The sequence below is a fragment of the Ochotona princeps genome, chromosome 30 (genome assembly GCF_030435755.1).
Source record: "Ochotona princeps isolate mOchPri1 chromosome 30, mOchPri1.hap1, whole genome shotgun sequence".
Classification (NCBI taxonomy): Eukaryota; Metazoa; Chordata; class Mammalia; order Lagomorpha; family Ochotonidae; genus Ochotona; species Ochotona princeps.
In genome coordinates this window covers 20,061,244-20,081,170 of record NC_080861.1, presented here as the reverse complement: position 1 = coordinate 20,081,170, position 19,927 = coordinate 20,061,244, and the positions used below count along the sequence as shown (strand labels likewise).

The 19,927-nt window shown below is 53.0% G+C and overlaps 1 protein-coding gene across 7 annotated transcripts in view; it reads right to left on the bottom strand.

Moving 5' to 3' along the window:
- Positions 1 to 19,927, bottom strand: part of SCN5A (sodium voltage-gated channel alpha subunit 5) — a 159,328-nt gene that overhangs the window by 21,231 nt on the left and 118,170 nt on the right. For 6 of the 7 annotated variants that reach the window (XM_058657194.1, XM_058657196.1, XM_058657197.1 and 3 more), the window contains 9 exons: positions 19,329 to 19,470; positions 18,546 to 18,743; positions 17,805 to 17,969; positions 16,947 to 17,303; positions 13,826 to 13,958; positions 12,756 to 12,994; positions 5,718 to 5,891; positions 4,443 to 4,799; positions 508 to 945 (listed from right to left, as the gene is read on the bottom strand). In XM_058657194.1, coding sequence (XP_058513177.1) covers positions 508 to 945; positions 4,443 to 4,799; positions 5,718 to 5,891; positions 12,756 to 12,994; positions 13,826 to 13,958; positions 16,947 to 17,303; positions 17,805 to 17,969; positions 18,546 to 18,743; positions 19,329 to 19,470 — 2,203 coding nt within the window. The remainder of the gene's footprint in view (positions 1 to 507; positions 946 to 4,442; positions 4,800 to 5,717; positions 5,892 to 12,755; positions 12,995 to 13,825; positions 13,959 to 16,946; positions 17,304 to 17,804; positions 17,970 to 18,545; positions 18,744 to 19,328; positions 19,471 to 19,927) is intronic. The other variant, XM_058657204.1, reaches the window with a different exon arrangement.

Genomic DNA, 19,927 nt, shown 5'->3' with positions numbered 1-19,927 from the left:
GTGGGCGGGACAACAGCTGGGAGTCCAGGCCAGATCCCTGCTTGACTGACATCCCGGGGGGTGGGGGGGAGCCACTACAGCCTGGCTCAGACCACTGGGAAGCTGAGTGGGGGTGGCATGGTCTGCCTGGTCCCAAGTGTTAAAAATAACGGGTTGGAAGATAAGATAGCGGCCGTCTCCGACACCTCCGTCTTGGGGATGCTTATTTTTAATTCTCTGAAGTCGCCCCAGAGTGGGAGGAAGAGAAGGGCCAGATGGGAGGTGAGGAACCTGCACTCTCACCCAGACATCCCACCCTGGAGGGGCCTGGAAGTGAGGGCGGAGGGAGCGCCAGGCTCTTTTCAGGCTTAGGAGGACCGTGAGCAAGTCTGCTGCCCTGTGGCTGTATCTCCCTGTCTGTACAATTAGTTGGGCCCATGAAATACAAACAGTCACTCTGCAGCCCTCCCATGCTGGCTGGGAGGGTCCCTGTGCCTGCAGGTGCTCTGGACACACGCTGGGGCTCACCTGCCTGCTGGTCTCCTCCTCAGCGCTCAGGCTATTCTCCTCATCTTCCTCTGGGTCATCTGTGTCTGACTCAGCCACAGCGATGGGGACACACACAGGCTCCAGGTCCCCGGGGACACCCTCACCCGGCTGCCTGCCTTCCTCGAACCGTGTCTCCTTGCGGGCTGGGAGTGGCTTCTCTGCCTCTGGGGGTGGTGGGGAGCCAGAGGAGGCCACGCAGCTGGGCATTGGACCACGGATGGCAGGGGCTGTGGGCTTGGGTGGCCGCCGCAGGAGCCTGCAGCAGCAGTCCCGGGTGGTCCGTTTGAGGAAGCGCAGGCCCCGCTGGATGCGGGCCAGGGCCAACTGCAGGTTGTTCATCTCGCCGTCCTCATCTGGGGCCGTGAGGTTGTCTGCACTGAAGGAACTGAGCAGCAAGGCCAGGAAGAGGTTCAGGACCTGCAGAGGGAATGGGGCAGGCCACTCGCCACAGTACAGTGCCCGGCCATGGGGGGCGAGTGGCCTCTACTCAAGATGGGAAAACCGAGGCCCTGGGGTTCGAACCCAGGGCTGAGGTGTGCTCTCGACTCTGGGAGTTTCAGCTTTGCAGTGTTTCCAGGAGCAGTTGGAATTGAGGGTATCCAAACCAGGTTCTTTACAGTCTGGCCAGGGGTAGTGTCACTGCCTTCAGCTGCGGACAAGGACCCACAAAGCACTTGTCCAAGGTCACATGAGGTGTCCGGCCTGGAACCAACCTGGTACCTGTTGGGTCTTCCTGTCTCGACTGCTTTGAGGGTAATGGGAGGCATGGAGGTCGGGAAGGGCACAACTCTTTTCTGGGCAGTGGAAACCCAGTATTCCCCCACCCCCAAAACCACCACAGCTCTGGGGGCTTTTCTGGGAAGGAGGGCCAGGGGCATGGGTGTGCTAGGTGAGGGCATGGGTCACTGGGCTGGACAAGGGGCTGGACAGAGGACAGCTCTGGATTGACTGGGGAGAGGCGCTGTATGCACAGTGTGTGCTGCAAGGCCTTGGCACAGCAGGGTTCTTGGGTGCAGGGACTAGGGAGCCCATGGGCAGCACACTTGGCTCAGAGACCTCTGGGCTGTTCTGCATAGCTGTTGGCTGCTAGAAGCGAGCAACTCTGGCCTCTGTGGAGAAAAAGGACTTTGCTTGTGACAGTGACTGGGCTTTGGTTGTCACTGCCCACCCCCTTGACCCTGAATGAAACATGCCAGAGCCAAAGCCTCCCCATGGATATCTTGGTCTTCCCCTCCCCCCTGACTTCCCCAAGAAAGAGAAACGGGCAAGTGCATGGGGCCCTGGCGACGGATGGCCCACAGGGAGGGTCCACTGCTCTTAGGCCCCTAAGACAAGCTTCTCGCCGGGGCCCCCACAGTGGCCAGAAACCTGGGGCTACAGATTCTGATGAGTGAGCCAGAGCTCAGCAACATGCCTTGGGTTTGAAACATAACACACATTCATGTGGACAGCACGGAGGGAGGAGGTGGCAGAGCCTCCCTGCTATGTCTGCAGGCAGATGATCACTTTTGACACTTGGCAGCCCTTCTCTGTGTCATCTCTGGGTCCACGCCATGTGAAGCCTTCCAGACCTGCCATCTATCTGTACTGACCTCCACGCTGGCCCCGGCAGCACCCCCCCTGTGTCCCCACAGCCCAGCCTGGGCTGTCCTGGATCCTGGCTGCCTACTCTGGACCCTCTTGACAGCCCTGTCCCATGCCTGGCTTGCACCTCCTGACCTCCACGGATCTTGGGACCGGGCTGGGGGCAGCCCCATCCACCCACACAGGACTCTAGGACCTCCCCGCCTCCGGCTCCAGAAGCTCGGCAGCCTGTGTACAGTGCTTCCCTAGTCAATCAACGCTGCTGCTGCTGCTCCCCAGCCCTGCGGCTCATCACTTCCTATTGCAATGGCAAGCTTGCTTCCTCCCACGCTTCTGCCGGCAACGGCCCAATTCCTGAGGCTGCTGCAGGGAGGGGGCTGCGTGGGCTGGAGTCAGTTTCCCTTCTCTAGCAGCTTCGAATCCTTCTGTCCCCAGATAGGTCCGTGGGCACTCACAGGGCTCTGGGAGGGGCTGTTCAGCCTGGCTCCTTAGAGCAAAGCTGACCCCGAGGAGGACAGAATGAGACCTGGCTTCCATGGGCCCTGGGCATAGATGCCCTGGCTCTTCTTGGGGCTCTGAGCTCAGTGTTTGGGACTACATTTGGCCTGGTTTAAAGCCGGTAGGTGCAGGGAAGGGCTCTGCAATCCATAACTTCTCAGACTTGCCCCATAGCCTTGAGCTGATGTGACTCTACGCAGCCCACAGATAAAAATGCTGCACCAGGAGCAGGTGTGAGCACCCAGGAAGAGGGCTCTGTGTCTTCCACCTTAACTACTGATTTTCCTCAACCTTGTGTCCTTCAAAGCCACCTTCTCTGACATTTATCATCTGTCTCAACTCTAGTTATCCACATTGTAAAAAGATGTGAAAATGAACTTGGCCTAGGGTGGATAGGTGGCCCCTTTGTGCTGGGAAAACAGGGAACTCTTTCCACAGTTGCCCACGGGCCACCTGGCCATGCTTGCACCCTGCCTACCCTGTCTTTTCCCTCTTCAGTAAGAGCCGTGTATTGGGTCGGCTCCAAAGACTCCTCCTCTGGGAAGGCTCTTCCTCTGTGGCTCTGGTCACCAAGACCAGCCTGGGTTAACTCAAGAGCTGCGTGACCCTAACCCCTTCATCCCCCAAATCTCTCAAGGGAGCGGTGTCAAGGTGAGGGCTGGACACATTCACTTCTGAGTGCATGCCAAGGAGTTCCTAAGATGTTTGTTGAGCTGGAATGAAAAAACTGGGAGTTGGGTGTTTGACCTTATGAGTAAGATGGCTATGTCTGATATCAGGGGGCTTATGGTCTAACCATATATCTATTAGAGGGTTCTGGCTCGACTGCTACTGAACACCTTGGGAGGCAGAGCTCAAGTGCTTTGCACTTGACATTCACATGCAAGTCCTGGATTGAGTCCCTGGTTCCCGGCTTTAACCTCAGCAGCTACTGAGGGCATTTGGAGAGTAAGCCAATGGACGGAAACATTCTTTTTCTCTCATATAAATAAATTTTTAAAATTAAAAAAAAAAAAACTTCTCAAATGAACGATTTAAAAGAAAGTTAATCTGTGTGAAGGCTAATAAAATAATGGACAGATTAAGAAATGAATAAATTAGAATAAGTAATAAGCCAATAGATTAAATGAGCAAGATGCAATGAAAAATTGAGGAACAGAAGAGTCAATGAGTCGGTGAGAAAGTGGGCAGACAGCTCAACGGACAGATGGGATTGGTGAATGAGTGAGTGAGTGAATGAATGAATGAATGAATGAGTGGGAGGGTTGATGGACGGGGAACAGATGAGTAAGTGGTTAGGTAAATGAAGGAAGAATAGATGAATGGTTGGATGGGTAGGTAAATGGATTTGTGTGTGAGAGAATGAATGGGTTTATGGACAGATGCATAGATGGGTGCCAAATGAATGGCTGGCTGGATGAGTCAACCAGAGCTGTAAGATGGACGTCTGGGGGAATGAATGGACAATGGTAGGACTGGTAAGCGGATAGATTGAAGGACAGAGAGGTGGGCTGATGAATGGCTGGGTGACTGATGAACGTAGGTATGGCTGGAAGAGTAGACAGATCAAAGAATGAATGGGGAAGTGAATAGATAGATTGATGCTAAGTGCAAATATGCTAAGTGGTTGTCCAGGGAGACGAATGATTGGGTGAATAGACAGATGACAGAATGAGTAATGAGTACATTGGTACATGACTAGATGGGTAGATGGGCTCAGTGGATGGCTTGATGGATAGGAGAGCGAGTGGGAGGGATGAAGGGTAAGTGAATGCAGAGTTGGATGAGTGTGTGTGTGTGTGTGTGTGTGTGTGTGTGTCTGGCTGACTTACCACAAGGTTGCCAATGACCATAACAAGCAGGAAGACCAGCAGGCACAGAGACTGCCCAGACACTTCCATGCAGTCCCACATGGTCTCAATCCACTCGCCACAGAGGATGCGGAAGATGATGAGGAAGGCATGGAAGAAATCCATCATGTGCCAGCGAGGCAGCAAGCCTGAGTCACTGATGCGATGCCTCAGCTCCGAGTAGTTCTTCCCAAAGAGCTGCATGCCCACCACGGCAAAGATGAACACGATGATGGCCAGCACCAGCGTCAAGTTCCCCAGTGCTCCCACCGAGTTCCCAATGATCTTGATGAGCGTGTTCAAGGTGGGCCACGATTTGGCCAGCTTGAAGACCCGTAGCTGGGGAGGAGGAGGGGAGGGGGTCCCTGTGAGGGCGTCATTGCCTGTGACGCCCCAGCTCTGCCTCAGCCTGCAGAACCCACGGAGCTCTGTGCTGCTGCTGTGACAATACACGTTTCCGTTCCTCTCCACAGCCTTGGCCACACTGTGCTCTGGGTATCAGGGCAGCAGCTCCAGGCCTGTCTCCTCAAGCTCCCTGCTGGCTTGGGTCTCCCTGCCAGGAGCTGCCCGCTAGATTCTCCCAGCATGCAGTGCCCTTCCTCTTCCAGACCTGTCCTCATCGGGTAACCTTGGGGCCAGTTCAAATCCTCTCTGACCGTCCAGTCACCTCCATCTTTCCTGCCAGTAATCACAAAGAAGGTGGCAGATACTTAACATGTGCTGAACACCTAAGTGTCAGGCCTTACGCACAGGATGGATTAACTCCTCCAGAGCTCGTGATCGCATGTGAGGTCAGCATTGCTATGTGGTCACCACATCTGACCAGCAAAGCAGCTTGTCTAAGTTCCTCGGCTCAGAGCTCACGGCCTTACCTTTCCCCATGGCTTCACCATCCTGCCTTGCTACTTCTCAAAATGAAACCCCTCACGGTGCTTGGAACTGCCTGTGGAAAACTTTCCCTAACCACACCTCCAGCCCCACATGGCGGCCGTGGGGAGCCACCTGAGACCCCCTGAATCAGAATCTGAATTTAACCGAGGTTCCCAGGTAGCCTTGCATGCATTAGTTTTCTGATTCAGAAATCAACAGCCAGAGCCCATGGCTAAGTGGCCCGCAGCCCCAGCCTTACCTATTGCATGGCTGGAGGTTTTGGGATATGTGTTTTAGCCTCCTCCTTATGATCTGATCTGTGAATACCCAGACACCTCACGGGTGTGCCCACCCCTGTCCCCCTCAGCAGCAGCTGCAGGCAGGTACCAGGCGGAAGGAACGCAACACCGACAGGTTGCCCATGCGGGACAGGCCCAACTCCATGAGGCTCAGGATGACGATGATGCTGTCAAAGATGTTCCAGCCCTGCTGGAAGTAGTAGTAGGGGTCGAGGGCAATGATCTTGAAGGTCATTTCCGCCGTGAAGATGCCGGTGAAGACCTGAGGAACAAGCAGAAGGCAGAGGTCTTCACGCTGAACGAGCCTCTAGCCAACTCCGGGGCACCCTGCCTTTAGACTCTTTCCTGGGTGTGGCTCCACAGTCCCACAGCCCTCAGCTTTGGTCTCCACAGGAAGTGGTTTTGCTCCACACATCCTGAGCAAGGCTGATGGCGTCTGTCCTTGTCCCCCTGGAGGGTCTCTCCCCAGGCTCGCCACCAGCCACCATTTCTCAATAGCGTCCGAGCACTGACTGTATTCTCTCTTTTTACCGACCCAGCTGAGAACTTCGTGGTGGCCATTTTACAGGTTAGAGAGTTGAGGTTTTGAGTTTGAGGAAACAGTGTCGTCCTTGGAGTCTGAGTGCCCCTCCCGGTCCTGGAACATTCCTGAGTGAGCAGCTGCTGGGCTCTGCCTGACGCGTTCACTCAGGACTCCTGAGCTGTACAGCCATGAGCAGTCAAGGAGTCTGATGTGTAGTGGGGCCAGGCAACTGTGGCTGTGGCTAACTGCCCCGAGCTGTGTCAAGGGCACCAACAGCAGCTTGGCTCCAGGAGGGAGAATGTTCTGTGAGAGTCTGGCTGCTGGGGAAACCAAGGGCCTTCTGGGTCATGCTGTGGAGCAGTCTGGGGCACCCAGGGCCTTCTGCAGGGCAGGGCCAGGGTCCCTCTGGGAACAGTGTGGGGCATGCAGTAGCTGTGAGGAGGTGGGAGAGGGGCTGGATATAGGGGCACAAGATGATGGTGTCACTGGGTTGGCAATCAGAAGGCAAGTTACCATGGGCTGGGCCACCTCTGTACTCTATGAGAGGAGATGGGCACCCTGCGCATACACCTGCTCTCTCCTGAGAGGACTGCATGGACTCTGTGACAGGAGGGCTCACTGCCTCGCTGTGTCCCAAGCAGAGCTATCTTCCATGACCCCACAACACATGCTCACTAAACGCATGAGTGGCTGGGCCTTGGCACAGAGACACCTATTCCCCACTTACGGCCCCTGCCGGTACCCTCCTCTCTGACTGGCTCACCATGGCTCGCACTCACATTTGGGTAGTGCAGTCAAGGAAGGGTCCACACCTCACTGTGTCTAGACTCCAGCTCTCATGAGGAGTCAGACCTCCCGCCATGGGATCAACCCTGGTTTCCCAAGGCTGTGAGCGCCATAGTCTGGGGATACGAGACAAGCTGAGATGGGCACCTGCCACTGTGTGATCCTGGGCCAGCCTCTCATCTGAGTGTCCAGTGTACCCAGATGTAAAATGGGGATAACACCAACTCCCCAGGAGACTGGAGTTCATGGCTGAAAAGGATGATGACTGCTGGCACCAGCAGCATTTATCAAGTCTGCCTGCCAAGGGGGGCCTGAAGCACCAGACCCAGGCAGATGTCAACAACACTGCTTGTTTTATATGCTCGCGGGGGCCTGGCCTGAGGCTCTGAGTGTGGGGACCCCTTGCCCTGATTTCCCATAGGAGGTCTAACCATCTTTAGCGGAATAATCCTTCACCCACTGTAAACCTGCATTCGGTACCTGGTGAACGGCCTTCCACGCCTACCAACCACAATTCCCAGCAGGTGGAGATTTGAATAACAGTGCCTGTACCACTGCGTGGCTGTGCCATCGTGGACCAATCCTGCCCATCCCTGGTGTCATACATTCTTTGTTCCTAGTAAACAGTGGTACAGCCACAACAAATGTCCCTTCCCTAAGGATCTGAAAGCAACCTCTTAGATCATGTTCTAACAGCACAGTCCTAGAAATGGAAATTTCTACAAGACAGAACCTTTTGAGTCTCTGACCCACGCTGCAGGGGACATCCCTGGGGACAGAGTCTGACCTATCCTGTGGGTGATTCCCTTCAACCAAGCCAGTGCTGGGTCTGGTATTTCTGCAACCTTTCCTCACTCAATAGGAACTTTGTAGACACTTCCTTCACTTTGGCTTATTGTTTTATTAAGATGTTTATTTTTTTTCTGCACTGTTTGCAGACACACTTTATTAAGGATGTTACCACGTGGTCTGCTATATGCTTGGCACAATTTTCCTAGTTTGTGATTTACTCTCTTTTTTAAAATTACAAAATACTCTAAGGGTGTTTACCATATACACTTTAAAGACAGACTCTTACGAGCATCTTTGTACCAAATTCTGCCCCCCTCCAAAAACATGTTCCCCCTATGTTTCAGATCTTGTTTCATTTTCCACTACAAAATAATAATAGCCAAGAATTAGATAGCATTTGCCACATGCCAGGTGCTGGTGCAAATCATTTCATCCCCACCATAACCCTATGTGATGTGTCACCATTCCCCAGGGTGGCAACTGAGAAATAAAGAAGTCATTGAGCCAAAGATGTTCCCAGCAGGTGCTCTCACAGGTACCGCTCAGCCACCTGAGGGACTGGCCACTCCAAGGCATTCACCGTGTCGCATCGGAGGTGTCCCGCTGCTGTACATGTTTCTGTAGGTTTCAAGCATAGCAGTTCTGCATTCCTTTTAGCTGCAGGTGCCCTCTTGTTCTCACCTTCCTGAGCCATATCCCTACCGGAGGCATGTTCATTCTCATCATGCACTGGTTTTACGGATGGACGCTGACACTTGGCTCCAGTTTTTCTCTGACTCACAGTGTTATAAAGACCTCCCCTGTAGGTATTTCCCTGTGCAGACATGTGCGTTTCTTGAGAAGGTATGCAATGGGCCCAGCGTGGTAGCCTAGCAGCTAAACTCCTTGCCTTGCATGCTCTGGGATCTCATATGGGCACTGGCTCTAATCCCGGCCTGGGAAAGCAACCGAGGACGGCCCAAAGCTTTGGGACCCTGCAGCCATATGGGAGACCTGGAAGAGGTTCCAGGCTCCTGGCTTCAGATCAGTGCAGCTCCAGCCGTTGCGGCCACTCGGGGAGCAAATCATTGGACAGAAGATCCTCTCTGTCTCTCCTCCTCTGTATATCTGACTTTGCAATAAAAAGAAATAAATTTTTTTTAAAGAATGCATGCACCCACACCGCTGGGTTGTAGGGGCTGCCCCTCTGTGTCGTGCCAGATATGTGGCAACTGCCATCCAGGATGTCACACCAGGTCCACCCTCTTTCACATTGACCATTCTGCATCCCGGCCAACACATGGAAGCCTATTTTTGATGCTCTGAAGAATGAGAAATAGTGTTTCAAGGTGATGCTAATTTTCACTCCCTCAAGTCCTCCTCATTAGGCTACCACCATCTTCTTTTCTGCCTTTGCAGCATCCCTGTCTCCCTTAGAGCATGTCAGTGCTCCAGATCACCTGACTGGTGCATCTCTGTAATGAAATGCTTTTCACAATGTCAACTTCCTGTTTGTGGCGGTGATTTCACTTAGCTCACAGTATCCTTTTTTGTGTGCAGATGCTATACGTTTTAATGTAAATTTATTTTTCATTCACAATGCAAAACCATTCCGATTCCAAGCTCTTCAAACTTTTCCTCCAACTGAAAGTTTAAAATTGTTTTCTTTTTCACATGTATGAATATGCACCTTGGCTATGCGTATGGTGTGAGGTAGGGATCTAAATCTATCTTCTTCCTTATAGATACCATTTTTCCCCAGTTGTCACTTACCAGGTCCCTAAATACATATGGTAATTTTAAGGTCTCAGTTCTGCACCCTTGCCTTATTTCCTACCTGTTTAGTTTCAAAATGTGTCTTAATAGAGGATAGCAAATTCCCTATCCCACTGATTAATTTATTTTTATAGATTCCACTCTTCATACAAATTTGAGGATTACCTTGTCAAATTCCACAAAAAAAGTACTGAGATTTTGAATCGCACTGACTTTATAGGTTTATCTGAGAAAAACCAATGCCTCTGTAACACTTAGGCTTTTACTCATGAAAACAGCACATTGTTCCACTTACTTAAGGTTTCTTTTGTGTTTCCTAATAGTTTCACAACTGTTTCCACGTAGAATTCATATACCTCTGGTATATTTGTTCTTGCATTTTTTCCATAGTTTCTATTATGGTTGTGCTAACTTTAAAATAATTCTTTTTTCTTACACAGCTTGTGAGGACCATCAGAGAAGATTTTGGTTATGACTATGAACATAATTTACTATTTTGAGTCTATATTCATGAATATGGTGGAACTCTCATTAGTTCTAATAGCCTCCAGGGGATTTTCGTGGATTACTTACATATTCAACAACATAATCTGGTAAATGGTGTCAGATCCATTTACCTTCCTTCTTTCTTCATCTGTCTGCACTATATGGTCGAAAACGTCCTTAGACCTATGTCTATCTTCCCATACTGTATTCATGTACTATTTGGTTTATAAATTGGGCTTTTGATCTCAGTAGTGACATTTTTAATACCTACTATTTCATTTGGCTCTTTTTCTTCTTACGTTTTGAATTCCCTTTTAATGTTTTTGGCTAGTTTAAACATTATTGCTTTATCACCTTCCGGGCAGCATTTCTACTACGTGACTTTGTGAGGAGGTAAGTCTGAGTGAGTGAGTGTGTGCTAATTCTTGCTCATGGTGAGCTATTGCTGTGTGTGTTTTGTACTTTGGTGGCATTTAGCATGGCTGGGGTGAAAGGTGTGCTTCGGTGGTAGCCTCTTCCAGGCACCTGCGGCATCCTGCCAGGATCACTGAATATGCTCATGTGTTAATCACAGACTTCGACACAACCCAGCTCTAACTGGGGCCCCCAATCTGTGTGTATGACCACAGCAACAGCCAGAAGCTTCCTTCCTTTCAGCCCAGCTGAGACAGCTTTTACTTCTTTATTTAACTCAATTCCCTCGTGACCAAGCAGGTATTTCTGTTTCACTGAAAGTATAAGCTGTTGCTGTGGCCTGTTTTCTCCAAAACTCCTGTGGACACTGAATTTCCATGGATGACATTTTGCCTGTGAGAGGTGACTGGGGTGAGGGCTGTCCCTGAGGGAGTGGGTGACTTACTGCGGGGGGTGGGTGAGATCTAAAAGGAAGGCACCTGGCCCCTTCCCTCTCTGCCTCCGGCTTGCTCTCTGGCAACGTGATGTCACCTACCCTCTCACGCCAAGTAAGAAGGCCCCCACCAGATGCGGCCCCTGATCTTGAACTTCTTCGTCACCAGAACCACGAATCCAACAGACATAACTTGTTTGTCACTTACAAAGTCTGCGGTACTCTCTGACCAGAGAATGGACTAACACAGCCATATTCTTTTGAGCTACTCAGCTCCAACTCTGATTACCAGCGTTCCTAGGTTGCGGTTCTTTGCTGTATGCGTCTCACTGAAAGCCTTGCCTTGGGGTCACCCAAGTCAGCACTCCCGCCCATGCAGTCACAGAGCTATTCCACACATTTTCGTTTCTGGCACGCCCTGAAAGCTGCATTTCCAAAAACTGCTTGCTAAATTTTGTTATTACATTTTTAATGGCTTCACTACAGGAAACTTTTCTGGCTTTCTTGTCCATAATCCTTCTGGGGGTGGACATTTCACCTGTTTTGGACCTTTGCTAGGCTGAAAAATGACTCAGATCCCTATCTTCCAATCTTTATGGTTTGTCTTTGGGGACAAGCTCAGAAAGGCTTTTTCCCATACTAAGATTATGTGTGCATGTTTGTTTTTGTGGGTTTTTTTTTCACATCTAACATTTAAATCATCTATAATATATTCCATGCAAGAAACGAAAAACCTAATGTACTAGCAACGTGAGATATAATAAAATGTAGCTGTAATCCAGCTCCACTGTCTATTACCAGCAACAGCTGGACCACAACAGCAATTTGGAAACAACACAACGACTTGGGGGAGGGGTGTCTACACTGCCTGGCTGCTGGAAACCCCACATAACCACCATCTAAGACCCCTCAACACACCCAACAGCTTCTGGAGATGTCTGCAGACCCAGACAGGGTTTTCACTTCTCTTTGCAGACAGGGAAAGGGGATTACAGCACAGTTAATGAGAACATCTGTCTCCTGCAGAAAGCTACTTCAAGGCCTGGGTTTGCAAAGTACTTCATAAGAGAGCCCTCACCATCCCCAGCTTGGAAGTCCTAGTGCCCAGGGGGCACCTGAGCAGCTGGGCGTGAGGCAGGACAAAGTCTACTGCAAGAGAGAACTTAAAAAAGGGCTAGGGGCCCCTCCCTCACCCAACCTCTGTGAAGACCCCATGTGCTCCCTGCTGGGCCTGCACAGAGCCACAGTGACCCTGTCCACAGGAAGCCACTGGCTACACGTCTTCTGTGCCCTCCACGTCATTTTCCCTTTCTCTGGGCTTCAGTCTCCCCAACTGTATGATGAGGAGGCAGGAGCTGATTTTCCCCTCAAGAAGAAAAACCAGGAGTAGAACCCAGACCACCTGACTGCTTGGGCAAGTCTCTTTCATGACAAAAATCATCATCATCACAGCTATCGTTTACTTTGAGTGGTTAATGTTTATCAAACTCTGAGTCAAGCACATCAGATGCATGATCTTATTCAATCCTCATTAGCTCCCTATGAGGTTAATATTGTCACACTCATTTTGCAATTATTAAATTCAACAAATACTTATTCTGCCAATTACTGAGACGAAGAGTTAATAAGAGCTGAGTCAGAAGTCAAATCTGGCTCTGATTAATTCACTGTCTTCATCCATCCATTCATGCGTATACCCATCCGTCTACTATTCATCCATCCACCCATCTTTCCACTTACCTGTTCATCCCTGTATCTATCCATCCATCCACCCACCTACTCACCCATCCATCTGCCTGTCCGCCCATCTATTCATCCATGCTTCCCTTCATCTCACCATCTATCCATCCTTTTGCCCATTATAAAACACTGGCACTCATCTATACAAGCCCTCACACAGGATGCCTGTTCCAGAGCAGGCTGCAGGTGGGCCTTACCAGATTTCCGACCTGAAGCATCTCCTCAAATTCAGCAGTCATGTTGTAGTGCTCCAGTGCCATGAACAGCGTATTGAGCACGATGCACATGGTGATGGTGAGGTCAGCAAAGGGGTCCATGACCACGAACTTCACCTTCTGCTTGATGGACATCCACAGGGGACAGCACTCCCAGATCAGGTAGCGCTGGGCGAAGTGGTTCCAGCATGGGGGGCACTTGCGGTGAGACTCTTCCAACTCTGGGGGAGCAGCCAGTGTTAGTTTGGTTGATGGAGTCCTGTGCATCTTGGTGACACCCTAAGAGATAGCTACTATCGCCTGGGGTCCTGACATGTTGACAGGGTCGCTCTGACGCCAGTGGGACAGTGAATAGGGGCAGGATAGACTAAGGACATGGCCTGGGAAAAGAGGGCCCCAGGGACAAGAAACCAAGACTGAGATAGGACCAATGAGGGCAAAGGTATGCCCCCTGGGGACAACAGCCCCATGTGGACAAGCACACCCAGAACAGAGCAGGTGGAGGCAGATGGGGACTTGTGGGGCAGGAGCGAGATGAGAAACATCTGGGAGAGAAAGAACAAGGAGGGAGGTGAGCCTAGGGGTAGGAACCTAGGGAGGTGAGCCTAGGGGTGGCCTAGGACAGGGGTGGGAGCCTAGGGAGGTGAGCCTAGGGGTGGCCTAGGACAGTTGTGGGGATTCTTCGTGTGGAAACAGCAGGACAGCTGTGTGATGCCTGGGAGGGTGAGGCAGAGATGACACAGGCTGCCAAGAGGCCAGAGCGGGCCTGGATGAGCTGGGACAGGCCCAACACAAATGTAGGAGAAATAGGAAGATGGGCTGGGGCCACTCTAAGCCTGAGACAGCTCGGGGCCAGTGTGGAGACACGGGGGACAGGCTTGGACACCGTGGCCCTTTGGAAGAAACATAGCCACACTGGTGGCCCAGGAAAGAACAAGGTAAACCAGAATGTCCAAGTCAGGCCAGTGCAGCCGAGACCCGAGGCGGGCTAGGTCAAGGTGAGACACCCAGAGTGTAGGTGGAGAGGGTGAGGACGACCCTGGGGTGCTGACCTTCCAGTGCGCTGGTGAGAATACTGACGGCGCTGAGAGCTCGCTGTCGTGTCCTTGGCTCTTCAAAGCCATCTACACCTGGAGCCTGGGGAGTCACTATTTGAGGCCCAGCTGGCTCCTCCGAAGGTGTAGTCTGGGGGCAACCAGGACACATGTGTCAGTCTCTGGGTGGGCATCTTGTCCCCGACCTCCCCAGTCCTGCTGGGTCTACTACGGTTGTTGCTCCTTGAGGCGGCTGGCCTGCACTGATGCTGCGGAGGTCACAGGGGGACAGACACCGGACAGACTCCACCTTGCTGCTATTCCCTCTCCAGCCTCTCACTGGAGCTGATCCCAGTGGGTCAGGGAACAGTCTATGCCACACGTCCTTCTAGATCCTGTTGTGTGCATAGTACCGGCAGGCGTGATCTGGGGGTTGGTGCCGACCACACGCTCCCTAGAGTTAAGAGCATCGAGATGCTGAAACAAAAACCCAGTGTGTGCTCAGATGCCACTGGAAGAAGCACAAGGCTTAGAGCTGGCTGTGGGGCAGGCCGTGTGCTTCTGGAGGAGGCGGCGTATTTGCTTGTGCCCAGAAGGTTCTTAACTGGCCCCACAATTCCTCATCTAGTGATCTGACTTCATAAATAATAGGAGACATGCACCCAAAATATACATAACTGATGTGGCTCGCAGTACTGCTTCTAGTACCATAAAAACAAGACAAGCAATCAATAGGCAGAATATTAAAATCAATTATGGATATGATCTGACTCTGGACCCTGATACGCTGGTGGGAACGAGGCAGGTCTGTGGATGCTTTCATGGGAACATCTCCAAGACAAACAGTTGGATGAAAAAAAAAAATCTGGAAGATGAACACTGGGATGTTAAAGTGTCTAGGGAATGGGCTCACCGGGCCAAGGGAGAGACAGGCCATTGGCTTTATACTTGATGTGCTTCCGCACTCTGGGGTTTATCTGCAGCATGCATGCACTGCTCTCAAAAGCCAAAGGATGAGCCGGGAATCAGTGAGGCCTCACATCTGCACAGGGAACTAGGCGCAAGGGGCCTGGGCTAGCCTGTGTGGCAACCAGTGTGGGGTGGGTGGTGCCACGGTCCCAAAGCAACCACAGGCCTCACCACTGAGGGCACAGCATGTTCCAGCTTCTAGCTGCTCTCCCTCTCTGGCACCTGTGATACCTGGATCACTTAATCTCCCTCTCCCTGAACTGCTGCGGGGGCCAAAGTCGGTGTCCTTGTCCAGGGATGGTGGCCTGGTTTTGGACAGCGGGATGAGCCACATGGGCACATTTTCCTTGTTCCCCTAGAGTGAGAAATCCTCCTGCACAGCAACCACCCCCTTTCAGCCTGGGCCACTGGCCAAGGATAAGCAGAGCCTTCCTGAGACCACCAGGGTGGCATCCAGCCCGCCAAGGCGCAGCAGGGGGCGGGGTGGGCGTGGGAACAAAAGCTTATTGGCCGGGCAACTCTCCTCTTCTGCGTGTGCTGTAAGTGGCAGGGAGCAGCCTATCAGCTCTCAGCCCACGGCTATCCATTCAAACCCTCCAAGCCTTACAGGCGTGCAGGTGCCTGAGGCTCTGCTTTGCTTTCAGGCCCCAAGGCAAGTAGAGAAGGCATTCACTAGTAAGAGTAGGCATTCTGGAGGCCTGCCTGCTCAGCTTTCTGACTTTCCAAGCGTCTCCATCTCAGTGGCTCACTAATTCCTTTAGCTTTGCAAATGACCCCCATCTTGGCCTGCTAATCCCTTTAAGGTTACAGATGGCCCCTCCAGAAGTGAGAATGGGTGAAGTCAGAGTTCCCAGTAATGAAGTGTTTGAACTCGGATTCCTCCCGACATGTGCAGCACAATGAGATGATGTTCTCACTAACGAGATTAGGAAATTCCATTAGCTCTCCCGCCTGCTGACCTGATTCTATCAGGCAGAGGCTCTGGGCTGCACCTGCCTGGTCTGGCGCTCCTGGACTCCAGACACTCCACCCTCCAGGTGAAGTCAGGGGCCTCCACAGTGTCAGTTGGGTCCCCTTACATCCTACTCCCCAAGGCACTCTGTCATGCAACCCAGAAACGGATAATACTGACTACTCGGATATGGGGAAAGCACTGGGCTATGCACGGGAGCTTCTTGAATGTTTTTTTTTTTTGTGGGGGGGGGGAGGTTTGGTTTTCACTGCTGCTTGCATTCTGCTTCCACTTTACACATGAGGAGGTACAGAGAGAATAATTAACCTGCAGAGTCCCCTAGCTAGAGCAAGCTTTGGAGCCGCAGTGGGTGGGGCCATCTGGCTGCATGCCCTCCCTTGCAGCCCTCCTCACCACCCTGTGCATCTGCCTGGCAGTCTTCCTCCAGCTTCCTCCCCCGCCGTGGGCTCGGAGCCACACACTCAGCTTTTTCCTGGCCAGGTGGCTCTGGAAGCTGCTTTAGAGTTTAGGGGTCAGGGAGGATGCTCAGGCTGACTGGGCGGACACAAGGCTGTTGCTGCACCTGCTAATGGAATGACTGGTTTCCCACCATGGGGCCAGGCCCTTTCTGACCAAGATTCCAGCTCCTGGTCCCTCCTCTTCCTCTGCTCTACCACACTGAGCCCAGGGCGTGGCCAGTGTAGCGTGGGACAGGGTTTTTTCATGCCGGGACTGTGCCTCCCGAGATGCGGGTGTGGTATCATCAATAGTGTCCTTATTACTTAACACGCATCAGCCATGTGATCCAGGCAGTTTTGAGCCACCAACTGCTAAGCACTGGGGTGTCACATACTTGGGGGACTAATGTCACCAGAAGTCCTCAGCATGGCCCTTTTCCCAGGGTCCCCTGGGCTGCGTGCCCAGGACCAACTCCAAGGGCCACCACTGGCCCTGTTCTCCCGTGTATCTCTGCCTGTGTTCCACCAGCTGTGAGATATTGATGACTTGTGGCTCACTGTCCCACGCCACTCTTGGACACGTGGACTTCTTCCTGTGACTTTCGCCTATCTCTGAGGGCAGACATGCTCTGGCAGGTTTATCTGCCCCAGGACCCAGCCTGCAATGGGCTCCCAATGACGATCTAGGGTCCTGGTACTGGTGACCCATTTGGAAGAACCAGATGTATGTTCAGGTACCTGCAACCAGGGGTTGGCTCACCGTGTCCGGGGGGCGCTCCAGCACCCCAAGGCGGAGGAGGCGGCTCCCTGGGGATGTGGCCTCAGGGTCTCCTGCTCCCAGCAAGGAGACCACCCCATTGCAGTCCACAGTGCTGTTCCTTTTGCCATTGAGGGCGTGGCCAGCACTGGGCTGTCCCTGGGTGCTGGGCCGGCGCAGGGGCCAGGGCACCAGCAAGGATGTGCGGTGGCTCTCGCTGTCCCCGGCTGTGCTGTTTTCATCATCTGCAAAATCGGTCTCGGAGCCCAGGTCTCGCCGGCGAAAGGTGAAAATGCTCCCGCGGCTGGAGCGTGGCCGCACGGACATCCTGCTGGGGCCGCGGGTGAGGCCAAGATGATTCTGAGGGGCAGGAGGAGTGGGGAATGACCAAGAAAACAGATCACAACACACCCCTGGTGGTGATGGGCCCTGCCCCACTTCTCTGCCAGCCTCCTAGGAGCCAGGTAGGCAGAGCCAGAGGGCAGGTGGTATGGGGCTAGAAGGAATTCCACCCCTTCTGGGAGTTTCTCTCTCTGGGGCTTTGAGCCTGAAGGTGGGGCTGAGTTTGGACAGGGGAAGTAGGCCTAGTTTGCTGCTAGGTCTGGCCTGAGTAGGACCCTCCCTTACTGGGGCCCAACCAGCCTATTCTATGGTGCATCCCCCAGCCCCAGCACTGGTAGGCTGGTGCTGGCTGGGGCTGTCACAGCCCTCTGTACAGAGGTCCTCTGCTCCAAGAACAGTGATGGAAAACAGTTGTGGGCGAGCACGCAAGGACACTCTCCATTGGGGTGATGTTGACACTGCAATGAGCGTCCCCTGCCAGACCCACCCTCAAAGGTCCGAGTCACGGCCAGGGATTACCAGGGCTAGGGGGCCATCATCTGAGTCCGATTTGGGACACTCCTCTGTCCCCGAGGACAGCCGCTTTTTTCTCTTGCTTCTTTTCTCGTGGTTGGTCACCGGGGCCAATGGGGACATCTCCAGGGAGCTACGGGACACAGTATCCACACCCCGGATGGTGAGGGCCTGGAAAAAGGTGAGGAAGAAGGCATAGTCACGGGGACTCCATGTGGGCTCAGGCTCAGGCACCAAGCAGCTCTCCAGAGATGCGGCTGGTCCCACCAGTAAGGACACCTGCATTTACGCAGGCTGAGGGCTTCTAGGAGAAAAGCACCTGTAGACCCAAGGGGTTTTCACAAAGCTCAAATGCAGGTGGGGAGTGGAGGCTCAGCTGGCTAAAGGGGTCCTGGAAGCAGTGGCATGGGAAACAAGAAAACTAAATTGATCCCCAAGGCTGGCCTCAAATGGTGGCTCTGTCCCTAGCCTCTAGTGTCCACCCTGTGGGGCACTGAGTGGTCAAGGTAGGAGCACCAGGACTAAGCTGGCTCAAGCTGGGATAACTTGGATACTCGAATCTTTTCTAGGCAGCGTACCTTAAGTCCCCCAGGGACCATGATTTTCCAGGACCCAGCACTTTAAGCCAGCATGCCCTGCACTCCCAAGATCCACTACTTCACCCCGAAGACTCCACATTTACCCAGCATGCATCGGGCTCACAGCGGCAGCCCAGTTGGGGGATGGCCGGCTGTACTGCTCACCCACCTCATGCTCTTTCTTCAACATCTCCATGGCCTCTTGGAAGCGCTTTTCCTTCTCCTCAGTCTCGGCGATGGTGGCTTGGTTTTGCTCCTCATAAGCCATGGCGACCACAGCAAGGATCAGGTTCACCAGGTAGAAGGAGCCCAGGAAGATGACAAGCATGAAGAAGATCATGTAGATCTTCCCAGCAGACCTCAGGGTCTGGGGAGTGAGGAGAGCAGATACCACCTACACTGAGACCCTCAGGGTGTGGGAGTGAGAGATGGGGTCACCCTCACTGAGACCCTCAGGGTGTGGGGAGTGAGGGGTGGGGTCATCTCACTGAGACTCTCAGGGTGTCAGAGAGATGGGGGTCACCCTCACTGAGACCTCAGGGTGTGGGAGTGAGAGATGGGGTCACCCTCACTGCGATCCTTGGACTGTTGGCATCTCCAAGTCACCCTCTATGGCCATCTGGGTATTCAAATGCCAGCAACCTGGGATCACATATCCAGCCACAGGAGAAGGACCTCCAAACAGAACGGTGGAGCCACCCATGGGGAAATACTCCACTCCCCCCAGGAGCTGCACTTACAATGGGAGTGGAATCCATCCAGTGGGCAGGAGAACCGCTGCCCTCACATGGTATCCCGTACCTTGGGACAACTTGGTCACTGCCAGGATTCTTTGCTTGCTGGAGCCCTCTCCCTGAGATGCAGGGCACCTTGCTCCCTGTGGGCCCCTCCACTCTCGTGGGTGGAAGCTGTGGAACCCCAAGCTCTGGCTCCTGCTCGGGCACTCACGCACCTGTTGGTAGAGACGCTCCCAGCAGTCCTGCGTCATCAGGCGGAACAGGGCAAGGAAGGCCCAGGCGAAGGAATCGAAGCTAGTGTATCCGTGATCAGGGTTCTCGCCTGCCTTGAGGCACCGGTAGCCCTCGGGGCACGTCCTGCGATTAGATAGGCCCAGCCTAGAACACATCCCCTTCTCTGGGACTCTGGGACCCTATGGCTTGGCTTGGGCTGTGCCTTCCATCCAGGATATGTGTACCTCTTGTCCTTCTCTCTGCCAGGCACACCCCCAGCCTTGTATCATCCCCTCTACCCTCCTCCCAGGCAGCTGTTTGACTCCTGTGGCTCTCCACAGACAGGAAGTACAAGGTCCAAGCTTGTGCCTCCACCTCTGCCTGTCCGCCCGTGGGGAGCTGCACAGAGAGTGGGCACCTGGGGGGTGGCAGTGGGGCTTGGCTAAGCTGAGCAACAGCAGGGCCATGGAGTGCAGCAGTGATCTTGGGGGACGGGGAAGGGGGAAGATGGGGACTGGAGGTAACAGGCTTTTTTTTTCCCTGTTTCTCTCTCTCTCTCTCTCTCTCTCTCTCACACACACACACACACACACACGAAAAG